The 13,426-nt window shown below is 37.8% G+C and overlaps 1 protein-coding gene across 1 annotated transcript; it reads left to right on the top strand.

The window, feature by feature from the left end:
* Positions 1 to 384: 384 nt before the first annotated feature.
* On the top strand, positions 385 to 11,039 carry LOC127547673 (delta-aminolevulinic acid dehydratase-like). Its single transcript, XM_051974641.1, has 2 exons — positions 385 to 444; positions 9,929 to 11,039. Exons 1-2 carry the CDS (start codon positions 385 to 387, stop codon positions 10,385 to 10,387), a joined length of 519 nt encoding a protein of 172 aa, XP_051830601.1. The 3' UTR covers positions 10,388 to 11,039.
* The last annotated feature ends 2,387 nt before the right edge of the window (positions 11,040 to 13,426 follow it).

Below are 13,426 nucleotides of genomic sequence, written 5' to 3' on the forward strand. Positions count from 1 at the left end.
CATCAGATTCAATTCTCTTTGTCATACATAAAATTCTTGTTTTTCAGGGACCTTTTATTCTAATGTAATGAGAAAGGAGTCTTCCTAGAAGAAAAGTAACAAGACTTACCACCTTTGTAGCAGCAGCTTTCCAAATAAGAATCCAAACTCATCCTTATCTTCTACCTTTATCATCAAAAATTTAATGTCTTTACTAGAATATGTGGCCTTTAAATGGGCCTCCCTCCCTAGAGTCTTAGTGTTTGTCATTTTTCTAGGAATATGCTGGCATCTCCCCTGTTGTCTGCCAGGCTCTCCCTGTACTTGGGCTCAACTCTGTTTGTGTTGGACAGATGGGGTCTGTTAATTATTGACACACCCTTTGCCAAACCCTGAGAGCATAGGATGGAAGACATTGAGGCCAGCAGGCTGAATGAGGATACTGAGGGTGGGGTGCTAGTATATGTGAGGGGGTGCTAAACTTGACAAAATGCAGGCCAGTTTTTCTAAGTTTTTTTTTTTCTATCCTCCTTGTCTCTTTAATGTCAAGGTTCATATTAAGACTTGGAGAAGAATCAAAACATAGAAATCTAATGTAGAAACACAATGTCTGTAATGTTTTTTTAGAAAGCTAAATGGCAAAATATTCCATTGGGATCCTGAGTTTGGAGCCAGAAGGCCTGCGTTCAAATCTTACCTCTGTTTCCTACTATTTGTGTGACCATGGGCAAAATTATGGGACCCATGGGCCTCAGTTTCCTTATTTGTAAAATAATAATAATAATAACAGTGAAAATAATTTGGCCATTTTTCAGTTGTGTCCACCTTTTTGTGACCTCACACAAAGGTTGAGGATTTTCTTGGCAAAGATACTGGAGTGGTTTCTTCTCTAGCTCATTTTACAGATAAGAAAACTGAGGAAAATAGGATTAAGTAGCTTGTCCAAAATCACACAGCTGGGAAGTGTCTAACATCAGAAGTCTTTTCTGAATTCAAACTTGGCACTCTATCTGCTGTCCCAGTAATGATAGCTGTCTCAGTAATAATAATAACAACAATAAAAAGGATGATGATAAGAATAATTAATGATAATAATGATAGCGATGATGATGATATAGAAATAAGAATGATCAAAGGATGCTAATGATATTGCAATGTTAATAATAATAAGGGTAACAATGATAATGATAGTAATAATGATGATGATACTATTACTATTAAAACAAAAGATAAGAAATATCATTTTAAATGCCTATTTTGTGCTATAGACTAATTGTCCTTCAGCTTTACCTAGGTAATAACATATCACTAGATGCCTATAGTTAAAGGATCACCCTTAGACTTAGGAAGACCTGGGTTACATTCTGCCTCTGACACAAACTAACTATGTGAACACTGGGAAATCACTTAATCTGTTGTGCAGCAGACAAAGATCTCACTATGAGCTGATAAGCTTCATCCTTCCAAAGTAGGAGTTGTACCCATCACGGAAATCATGAGTCTGAATTGTTTAAAAGGCCAAAGGGAAAGCATTAGAATTAAGTTGGGTTGGGAAAGACTTCTTGTAGAAGATGGGATTTTACTTGTGACTTGAAATAAGTCAGGAGGCAAAGATAAGGAGGGAGAACATTCCAGGTATGAGGACAGGAAAAGAAAATACCCATAGCTTAGAAAAAGCATGTTTTATTGCTGGTTCTCCTTTTCTAACATTTTCAACTATTTGTAATTTCCATTCAAAATCCCCTCATAAATATTTTGCCTGTGTATTTATGCATTTATAGTCTACTTTCTTTGAGGTACTTTTTAAATATTCAGAATAGACAGAATATATATATATGTATATGTATATATATATGCATACATTCATATATATATATATGTATATACACACATATATAAGATCTTGCTATCTTGGGGAGAGGGTGGGGAGAAAAGAGACAGAGGGAAGTTTGGGGTATGGGGTTTTGCAGGGGTGGATGTTGAGAGCTTTCTTTACATGTGTTTTGGAGATAGGAAACTATTATTTAAAAAAAGAGTATCCAGGTTAAGATTCTGAAAGATACATTGTATAAAAGGATGATGCTACCATAGTTGGTGTTAATATCTCTGCTCAGGATCTGGGTCTCATCTTCTTAGTCCTGGACTAAGTACTTGTTGGCTCTGTATCCTTTCTCCATAGTCACATGTTCTTTTAGAAATTACAGAAAAAAATACTCACGAACTGAGATTATCCAAGGGAAAGTAATTAGTACATCAAAGAGAAATAGAAACCATATTATATAAGGGCATTGTAAAGAAATTGTGAATGATTACCCAGAAGGAAAGAAAACATAGGAAATGGGGGAGAGGACATGATAATTATCTGAGTATTTGAAGGGGCAGTCCTATGGATGAATACTTGGATCCAAAAGCTATAACCTCAAAAAAAAATGAGTAGAAGCTGAAAAGAAATAAATTGAGATTTCCTAACTATTGGAGATAGTAAAAAAAAAAAAATAGGGTGTTTTAGGTCACTGATTCCTCTTCATAAGACATTTTCAAGTAAAGAATAGAATGACTACTTATCAGGGATGTTATGGAAGAGATACCAGATCAATTATGGGTTGAATTAAATCATTTTATATTCTTCGAAGTGTAAACTTCTTTTTTATGACTTATTTTTTCACATTATAGCCTCTCAAATGCTTGAAGACACCTTTAGAATCCCTAACTCTTCTTTTAAAAAGTATATGTGTGTATATGTATGTAAATTAATGATGTTTTGTGACATGGTTTACAATCCTGTTTATATTTCTCTGCATTCTCTCAGAATCTTAGAACACTGTTTGATAATTGGCTGTTTTAAATTGTGACCTTGACACAAATTGTGGAATTAACAAAACCATTTTCTTTGCTCCCCTACTGGTTGCCACTGATAATGCTCAAGATAATTATATGCCCAACTGTCTTCTCCACTCTGTTCCTTCTATCACTTCCCTTTTTCTCACCCCTTTCCCTCCTACTTTCCTACATGGAAATATAGATTTCTATACCAAATTGAATATAGAACTTATTCTGTATTTTTGAGGCAATTCTGATAAGATTAAGATTCACTTGCTCCTACTGACCTTCTTCCCCTCCACCATAAAAGCTTTTTCTTGTCTTTTTTATGTTAAATAATATTAAATAATGCATCTCATTCTACCTCCCCCTTTTCCTCTCTCCCAGTACATTTCCTCTTTCATTTTTCAATTTTATATTTTTAGATACCATCCCTCTGCACCCTCTCATTCTCTCTCTCTCTCTCTCTCTCTCTCTCTCTCTCTCTCTCTCTCTCTCTCTCTCTCTCTCTCTCCATATATATATATATATATGTTCTTACTAATTGCCCTAATAATGAGAAAGTCCTCATGAGTATCTTATCTTCCTATATATGAGTGCCAACAGTGTAACCTTTTAAAGTCCCTTATGATTTCCCATTCCTGTTTATCTTTTCATTGTTCTCTGCACCCTTTTATTTGAAAACCAAATTTTCTATTCAGCCCTGGTCTTTTCATCAGGAATGCTTGATAGTACTATGTTTCATTGAATATCCTTTCCCCCTGAAGTATTATATTCAGATTTTCTGGGTAGGTGATTCTTGATTGTCACACTAACTTCTTTGCTTTCTAGAATACCATATCTCAAGGCTTCTAAATCTTTAGTGCAAAAACTGCTTAATCTTATGTTAGTCTGGTTATAGCTCCATAATATTTGAATTACTTCTTTCTAGTTGCTTGAGATATTTTCTCCTTGACTTGGAATTTGGCTATAAATTCCTGGAGTTCGCATTTTAGCTTCTCTTTCATGAAGTAATTGGTGGATTTTTTCCATTTCCATTTTATTCTAAGGCTCTAGAATATCAAGGCAGTTTTCCTTGATAATTTCTTTTTTGATTATAGCTTTTTTATTGACAGAATATATGCATAGGTGATTCTTCAAAATTGTCCCTTGCATTCACTTCTGTTCCAACTTTTCCCTTCCCTCCCTCTACTCCTTCCCCTAGATGGCAGGCAGTTTCATAAATGTTAAATATGTTAAATTATATGTTAGATACAATATATGTGTGCAGATTCGTACAGTTTTCTTGTTGTACAAGAAAAATTGGAATCAGAAGGTAAAAATAACCTGGGAAGAAAAGCAAAAATGCAAGTAGTCCACATTCATTTCACCGTGTTCTTTCTCTGGGTGTAGCTGATTTTGTCCATCATTGAGAAATTGGAATTGAATTGGATCTTCTCTTTATCAAAGATATCCACTTCCATCAGAATATATCCTCATATAGTATTGTTGTTGAAATGTATAATGATCTCCTGGTTCTGCTCATTTCATTTAGCATCAGTTCATGTAAGTCTCTCCAAGCCTCTCTGTATTCATCCCGCTGGTCATTTCTTACAGAACAATAATATCCCATAACATTCATATATCACAATTTACCCAACCATTCTTCAATTGCTGGGCTTCCATTCATTTTCCAGTTTCTAGCCACTACAAATGGGCTGCCACAAACATTTTGGCACATACAGGTCCCTTTCCCTTCTTTAATATCTCTTTGCAATATAAGCCCAGTAATAATACTTCTGGATCAAAGGATATAATGACAAAGTCATTAGCTTCCCTTTACTCAATTATAATTTTTAATGAATTATTTTCTTCAGTGGGCTTTTGTGCCTCCTTTTCTATTTAGCCAATGCTCATTTTTTAAGGTATTATTCTCCTCATTGCCTTTTTTGTACCTCTTTTACCATTTGGTCTTATCTGTTTATTAAGGTGTTTTTTCTTCAGTATTTTTTATGTCTCCTTAACCTTTATTCTTTTTTTCATGATTTTCCTGCACCGTTCTCATTTCTCTATACAATTTTTCCCCCTTTATTTCTCTTACTTGATTTAAAAATTCTTTTTGAGCTCTTCCATGGTCTAAGACCAATTCACATTTTTTTTTGAAGTCTTTGGATGCAACAACATCTTTGACTTTGGCATCTTCTTCTAAGTATATGTTTTGAACTTTTTTGTCACTATAATAACTTTCTGTGGTCAGAATTTTTTTCTCATTTTCTCAGACTATTTCTTGACTTTTAACTCTTTGTTAAATTAATTCTCTGCTTTTAGGGTACAAGGTACACTGCTCCAAGCTTTTGGGGTTTTGTACAGCTGTTTTCAGAGATACTTCTAGAAAACTTAAAATTTTCAGTTCTTCCAAGATTGTATGATCCAAGGAGAGGTATATTTACTATTCTTTTGGTTTGTGCTCTGGTTTGTGAATGACCACAAACACTCTTTTCTTCCATGGCATTGTGAGGAGGTCTCCCCTCTAATTTGGTCACAAGCTCTAATGTCCTAGGACTCCACCTTGCCATAGGATTGCTAGCTGAGACTATGACACAGATCTGAAAATGGCCTCCTCCTGGTTTTCTTGGTCTGGATCTTTGTTGAGGCTGAATCTATGCTAGCAAGGTGAACACTGAACTGTTCTTCACTCTCATTCAGATGCAATAAACCTTATCTATCAACTTTCTAAGTTGTCTTTGGCTGGGAAACCATTTCACCCTATCCTTTTGTAGGTCCTGCTGCTCCAGGAATTGTTTTATGACACAATTTATAGGTATTTGAAAGAGTTGGGGGAGAGCTTAGATGAATCATTTCTTTTTTTTCTGCCATCTTGGCTTCATCCTCCATCCTAGCTTGTATTTCTAAATGTACCTGTCCCACTCTCAGTCTCAGTATCTCACAAATTACTAGATATATTAAAATATTTGCAAATTAATTATATTAGTCTTTCTCCTTTCTTAAGTGAGATCCTTCTCCTTTTTTCCACTCCCTTGTCCTCCTCCTTTTCCTCATCATCATGATATTATTATTATTATAACCATAAATATTATTATAGCACTTTAAAGTTTGCAAAGTGCTTTATAAACATTTTATCATTTTAACTTCACCATAGTCCTGGTAAGTAGATGCTAATATTAGCCTCATTTTCTAGATCAGAAAATGGAAGCAATGTGTGCTTAAGTGACTTGCCCAGGATTACATAGTAAGTATCAGAAGTCAGATTTGAAAATATGCTTCCCTGACTCCAGGCTCAGCCCTCCATCTACTTAGCTATGTCATGCAATATCATTTATGAACTTTAAAACTTGAAGAGTTTAAATGTTTTCTCAATTTCATTTCATATAATTCATCATGTCTTAATGTAAATTTACTCTGTGTGCAACTTTGCACTAAATGTCATAAAGAATACAGAAATTGCCCCTTTCTTTTGTGATCCACCTGAGGCCACCTATAGAGCACACATTTATATAAATGTCCCACATAATCATCTAGATGGGGTGATAAGAAAAAGTACTTCAAAAATCACAAAAAAGTAGGCCATAACAAATATCATAAGAGAAGAAAAACAAAACAGATTTAACTGTCCAAATGAAAGAGCTTATATATCCTGGGTGAGTGGAGATAAGACATCACTATATGTTGGAATCCTTACTAACTGCTAAGTAATTAGAGTTGATCTAATCTTACAGATGGAGAATCTTTACCTAGGATCTGTCCCATTTCAGCCAAAAAAGGTTGTACTCACTCAGTTCCTGGTCACTGGAGACTTCTTCAGTGAAAGTAGGGTCCTTGGTTCCCACGCTTGGGCGCCAAACTCTCTCCCTCCCCCTTGTTCTACCCATGAAGGGTTAATTGTGGGGGGAGGGTCATGAGATGTGGAATCACTGTGGAATCACCTAATTCCTCCTGCTGTGAAGTATCATACTCATAATTGTAATTAACTCCATTCTCATCTGATTCGTCCTCCTTTTCACCTAGTTAAGTTGGCAATTCTTCCTCCTGTACTTTCCTTTTCATCATTCTATCACTTAAATAACTTCTTATAGCTAATTGTATTACATTATATGTATTAATTATTGAGTTAGGCCCATTTTTATCATAGAATTGACAAAGATCCTCTCCAACCAATTTCCATTCATTTAGATCTAATTCCTTATCAAGAGAGAAACAAGGACATATGTCCTTTACAGTTTGTAAAAGTTCAGTGATTTGCTGTAAACTTATAATTAAACCTTGGCTTTCCATAATTTTGACAATGCTCTCTAAACATTTTCCTTGAACAGAAACAGGCTGTTTTCTAAATATCTGTCCCATCTTAGATGAAATTCTACTTTAACTCTTCTAACAAAATTTCTTTGTTGCACTCACCCTAATTTCTGGGTTGAAGAGTCTTTTCCACTGGATCAGGATCAGAGGCTTTTCCACTTGAATCAGGATCGGAGCTTTTCCACTGAAATCCACTGAGGGGGTCTGTTAGCCCCACGTTGGGCGCCAAACTTTCTCCCTCCCCCTTGTTCTACCCATGAAGGGTTAATTGCGGGGGGAGGGTCATGAGATGTGGAATATGTGGTGAGCTTTTTCTTCTCAAAACGCAGCCAGGTGATAAAAGTTCAGATCTTTTATTATTTCCAATATAGCCCGGTTAGCTTAGAGGCCTATCTCTCTGCTTGGTTCCAAGAGCTCTCTCCAAATGTCTTTAAATCCAAAGGTCTGGTCCTTCAGCCTCTGCCTCTGCTTTCTTCAGCCTCCAGCCAGCTCCAGTCTTCATGTCATTCCAGTGAAATCTCGACTTGTAGCGTCTTCCTCTCTCAAGAACTCTCCGACTGGCCCATTGGCCTATTTATGCTCCTTCCAGAGAGAGGGATTATGGGTAGTTCTACTTAGTACCTTGTTTCAGGTTCTGCCCAAAACATCTTCTTGTAAGATTAGATCAACTCTAATTACTTAGCAGTTAGTAAGGATTCCAACACCCAAGCGTGGGAACCAAGGACCCTACTTTCACTGAAGAAGTCTCCAGTGTCCAGGAACTGAGTGAGTACAACCTTTTTTGGCTGAAATGGGACAGATCCTAGGTAAAGATTCTCCATCTCCCACCTTGTCTTCCCATTCTATCTCTATACCAACATTGAGCTTTCAGATGTCCTACTTTTCCACACTGAAAGCATCTACGAGTCTCTCTGGAAGTCCCTTGCCAAGAGGGATTCTATCTTCTCATGTTTGGATTTTGGGAAGTCTGCATCATAGCCTGGCTATAAAAGGCACCTGTGTCCACTGTGGCACAGCGTCTTATGAGTTCCTCTAAAGGAGCATCCTTGCGCAGTCCTAGTATAATTCTTCTGCAAACCTCATTAGCATTTTCCTTAGCAAGTTGCCTTATCAAGATGTCTGTTATTGCATTTTCTCCATTTGTTCTTATGATAGCTGTCTGCAAGCGTCCCACAAAGTCAGCGAAGGGTTCATTTGGCCCTTGTGTTATTTTTGTGAAGGCCCCCCCTTTGTCGTCTTTATTGTGAAGAGAAGCCCACGCTTTGATAGCATTATCAGCAATTTGCTGATATGCTGCTACAGAATAACCAATTTGTGCTGCGACATCTGCATAAGGACCTGTACCTGTTAGTAGGTCACAGGTGATTGCAGTATGAACTCCACTTTGAATATTTTGTTGGGCTTGTATCCTACAGAGCTCACTATATTCAGAAAGCCACAAGTAGTTCTGTCCAGGTTCTAGGCATATTTTTGCTATCGATTTCCAGTCATTAGGGGTCAAGATTTCAAAAGACAAATTTTGCAATAGCATCTTAACATAAGCTGATGTAGCCCCATAAAGAGTGCAAGCTTTTTTCAGGTCTTTGAGGATTTCTATATCAAAAGGTGAGTATCTTCTACTTTCTTGACCTGAAGAATTAAACTGTTGAATTACAGGAAAAATGTGGTGTTGAAATTCTAATACATTTTTCCCTTCTTCTCTGGCCTTAATTAGTCCCTTTTGCAATCTACTCAAAGGAGCAGCTGGATGCTGGGGGGGAGGTGCTGGATGCCGGGGGGGGGGGGGGGGAGGTGCTGGATGCTGGGGGGGAGGTGCTGGATGCTGGGGAGGAGGTGCTGGATGCTGGGGGGAAGGTGCTAGATGCTGGGGGGGAGGTGCTGGTGCTGTCACTGCCCCCCCCACTACCCCTCCTCCCTCCATCCCGGAGGGTGGAGTTGATGAAGGAGAGTCAATTACCTGCTCCTCAGGTGGGGCTGAGGCTGCCTCAGATTCACCCCACCCTTGAGCCTCACTTAAGTCTCCCTGCCCTGTGGGGATATGGCCATTAATCTGTTCTTTGTCTTCCTCCTTTATCTCAGGCTTCCCCCTTTGGATATCCTGGTATTTTAAGGCCATCTGTATTGTATTGTATAAATAGAACACTGCAATGGAAACTGAATGAGGACCGTTTTCATTGTTATATGCAGACATCTGTTGACCAACCAATGCCCAGTTTTTTAGAGAGATTTGCTTTTCCTCTAAGAACCAAGGGGAGGTGCGTTTTAATGTAGCCAGAAGTCTAGCTGTCTGTCCCCAAGTTACAAGTAGCCCTTGATCTTCTATCAGCTTAAGCAGGCTTTCTATAGCACCACTCTTGGGTGGGTCTGGGGTTGGGGTGGGGGAAAGGGAAGGAAAAAGGACTGAGTATCAACAAGGAAGGATAGAAAAAAAGGAAAGTGACCAAATGAAGAAAGAGAAAGGAAGCTCAAATTAGGAGCAGCAAGTAAGGAGGCCAGAAGAAAAGAGGGCAGGAAAACTATTCTGCTCAGCAGTCATAGCCTCTATGAATTCTTCATTCATTCACTAAAAATAGACAAAACCGTAAGAAAAAACTCATTAAAGGACATAATCTCCATGACATGTCCTAAGGACATTTTTCATTCCCCAAGCATTCCAGTTAATTGAGGATTAGTGTGTATCTTTTAAAAAATTTTCACCATGTTCAGTGCAAAACTGATAAACGTTTCCCCACCCTTGCTAATCCCTGTATAGTTAAGATAAATCTAAAAGATGAATGGTTACAATGAATATATGTCTATGTTCTCTGAGATTAGATAAGTGGATACCCAATTTAAGAAGGAGGCATTGATCGCCCATGGGCTTGGCAACAAGGTATCAGTGATGAGCTACAGTGCCAAGTTTGCTTCTTGTTTCTATGGTCCTTTCCGGGATGCAGCACATTCTAGCCCAGCTTTTGGTGACCGACGTTGTTACCAGTTGCCTCCTGGGGCTCGGGGCCTGGCTCTTCGAGCTGTGGATCGAGATGTCCGGGAAGGAGCCGATATTCTGATGGTTAAGCCAGGGTTGCCATACTTGGACATTGTAAGAGAAGTAAAGAACAAGCACTCTGTCCTGCCTCTTGCTGTATATCATGTTTCTGGGGAGTTCGCCATGCTGTGGCACGGGGCCCGAGCTGGGGCCTTTGACCTCAAGACTGCTGTTATAGAGGCCATGACAGCCTTCCGAAGAGCAGGTGCTGACATCATCATCACCTATTACACACCTCAACTCTTACAGTGGCTAAAGGAGCCATGATGGATGGATAGTGCAAGAACTAAGAAATTTTTTTAAATTAAAAAAAAAAAAAAAAAAAAAAAAGAAGCCATAGAGAAGTGGAAAGTTCTCTAAAAGAGATGATTCAGACTGTCCCCTTCTCCCTTCTTGCTGGACCCTGTACTCAGGGCTCCTGGCACCCACCTTCTTCATCCTGGAAACATGTAGTACCTTGGGGCTTTCCAGGAGGGCCCTCGGGGCCACCGCCTCCTCGGGGCACCTCTGCTTTCTGTGATCCTGTGGAGAAGACCCCGTTGCTCCTCTGGCTGTTCCAGATCCACCCTGCTCCTCTCACCTGGACGCTTCTCTCTAGTTTCTCTTAGAAAATCTTTAGCTCCTCGAATGTCTTGACCGGCTGAGATCAGGGAGATCTTATCTTCTCCCAGAATTATTTCAAGCCAACAAAAACCATCCAGCAATAAGTAAACAAGGAGCGAGGGTCCCTCAGAAGAGGGACATTGGACAAAGCAAAATCTCTGAGAATGAAGTGACAGCAGCGATTGGGTACCGGACATGAGATGAGGCCTCCAGCAGAATGCTTGCCGACGTCAAGTAGCAGAAAGAGCATTAGACCCGGAGGCCGGACACCAGGATTCATCACTGCCCCTTTGTGGACCTCAGTTTTCCTTCTGTATGTGAAATGGGGGTCTTAGTACTTGTACTATTGCCTCACAGAAGTGACAAGCACCTTATGCTATGAAAATGTGAATCATTGTGGTTATTATAATCTCCAGGGCTGAAGTTTCTCAAAAGTGGAGGTCTTGGGCTATTGCTGCTGCTTTATGTGAAGGGTAGATTCTGTGATTCTCATAGGCCGGTGCTGTTCTCTGTGCTTGATACCATGGGCCTTACTGTCCCCTGCCTGCAAAGAGCAAGGAAGGGGGGTTGTGTTAGATCTTTTTATCCAAGTGTTTTAACCAGACTAACTATTTAAACTGGGAGAGGTGGGACATCAGCATAAAAAGACAGCAAGCAGCATTGGGAATTGTAGGCTGGCTGCCTATTGAGTGGGCCAAAGTGTTGGAGGATTTGGGTTGGGTTTGGTTGAACCAAGGGTTTGGGTGAACCAACAGAAGGAGATAAGAGAGATCTTCCATCTCTGTTGGAGGCAGAAGAAGGCAGAGGCAGAGGCTGAAGGGCAGAACCTTTGGATTTGGAGACATCCGAAGGGCTCTAAGCCTCTAAACCGGCTGTGCCCTGAGAAGAACAAACTCCAACATTTGAACTCTAACAACTATATAGGAAGTAGGGTCTAAATAATCCTCCCTCTAAGGGTGGAATTTTGAAATGAAAAGAAACAACTACCAGAAGATCATCATGAGCAAAGTGTACAAGTTGAAAAGTGCAAATTATACATGGGCAATAATGAATGATTCATATTATACTGTGAGCTCTTTGAAGGCAGGAATTGTATTTTTGCCATAAGTTGCATCCTTATCACCTGACATATAGTAGTAAATGCCTAATAATTATGTGCTAATTGGCTTAACTTTAAAATAGGAATGATAAAAAAATGTTTATTATCTACTTCAAAGGATTGTTGTGAGAAAAGTGAGATAAATTTCATGTAAACATGAAGTATGATAGAATTGTTGTAAATAATCTTACATCCAGACAAATCTAAAGTAGCACAAGAGAAAGATTAAAATGTACTAGCCTATCAACCCAAGAGCAGAAGGGATCCTTAAGGAAAATAAATATAATGTTAGGCAAATTTTATTATTATTAATTCACTTATGTAGAAATTTGCAATTTAAGTTTTACAAGGTACTTCATAACAACATTGTGAGGTAGATAGGGAAAGTATAATTTCTTCATTTTATAGTTGAGAAAAGTGAGACTTAGAGAGGTAACACAGCAAAGAAATAGCAAAACCAGGCACCAAACCAACATCTCATAATCCAAATTCCTGTTATGATGTGTTTTATGAAGAAAGAATTTTGATCAAGGATTATTTTCGCTACTCTGAAAAGTTTCCTGAAATGCTTAAAAGCTTCCACTAATCTGGGATTAATGGGGCTATATAAATGGACTGAATAACTGTATGGCAAAGCAATTACAGAACCTGCCACAAAGACATGGAAATCTGGAATTGATTCCTGTCTGTCATATAGTTGTGTTATCTAGGGCAAAATACTTAACTTCTCTGTTCTTTAGGTCATTTGTGTAATACACAAATGGAAATTGGGGCTACTAAACAACTATAATCGTCTCTATGAGTCAAATAATGACTTGGAAAACCAAATATTAATACCTACATTTTATTATTTTTTATTGATTTCATTAAATATTTTCAAATTATATTTAAATCTGGCTCAACTTTAATCAAAAGTGTTATAAATCCAGTCTCCATCCTTTATATCAGGTTTTAAAAAACTTTCCACTCATGTTCCTTTTTCAACCAAGAAATTTTTATACAGTTCCAGGAATATAGTTATACAAAATAGGTATACAAATTAAATATATATTGATAATAAATCATGAAGAAATTTATTTTAAAATGTTTTTCTGGTATATAATTTGCCATGTATTAAAGATAAAAATATATTTCCATACTAATGAGATTGATGTGCTTGTTTATTTTTACATAAAGAATTAAATCTTGGTGGAATATCTGATACTGAAGGACATAGAACATCTTCAGTGTTTTTCAGAGTTAATTGATATCTTGATTTTATAATTGTCAATGCTGAGAATGCTGTTTCAGATAAATATATAGAAGAAAACAGCAGAAACATGTTTAAGGCCATTTCAGAAATATTTGACAATTCTGTACTAACATCAAGGCAAAATTCATTTAACAATTTTTTGGGGGGAGAAACTCAAGTTGTAAACCTGTGTTGCATGATAACTTGGCAAATTCTTCTTGAACTTCTAATAATATATGACTGACATTTTTAAAATTTCAATTGAGTATAGTTTATGAATCCAATTTAATTTTTTGGGAAGTATTTTTGAAACTGTGTCTCCAGGTATTTCAAATGATCATAACTCCTACAATGAAAACTTTGGGAAGGTTAT

Source organism: Antechinus flavipes, chromosome 1, assembly GCF_016432865.1.
Source record: "Antechinus flavipes isolate AdamAnt ecotype Samford, QLD, Australia chromosome 1, AdamAnt_v2, whole genome shotgun sequence".
In the NCBI taxonomy this organism is placed as follows: Eukaryota; Metazoa; Chordata; class Mammalia; order Dasyuromorphia; family Dasyuridae; genus Antechinus; species Antechinus flavipes.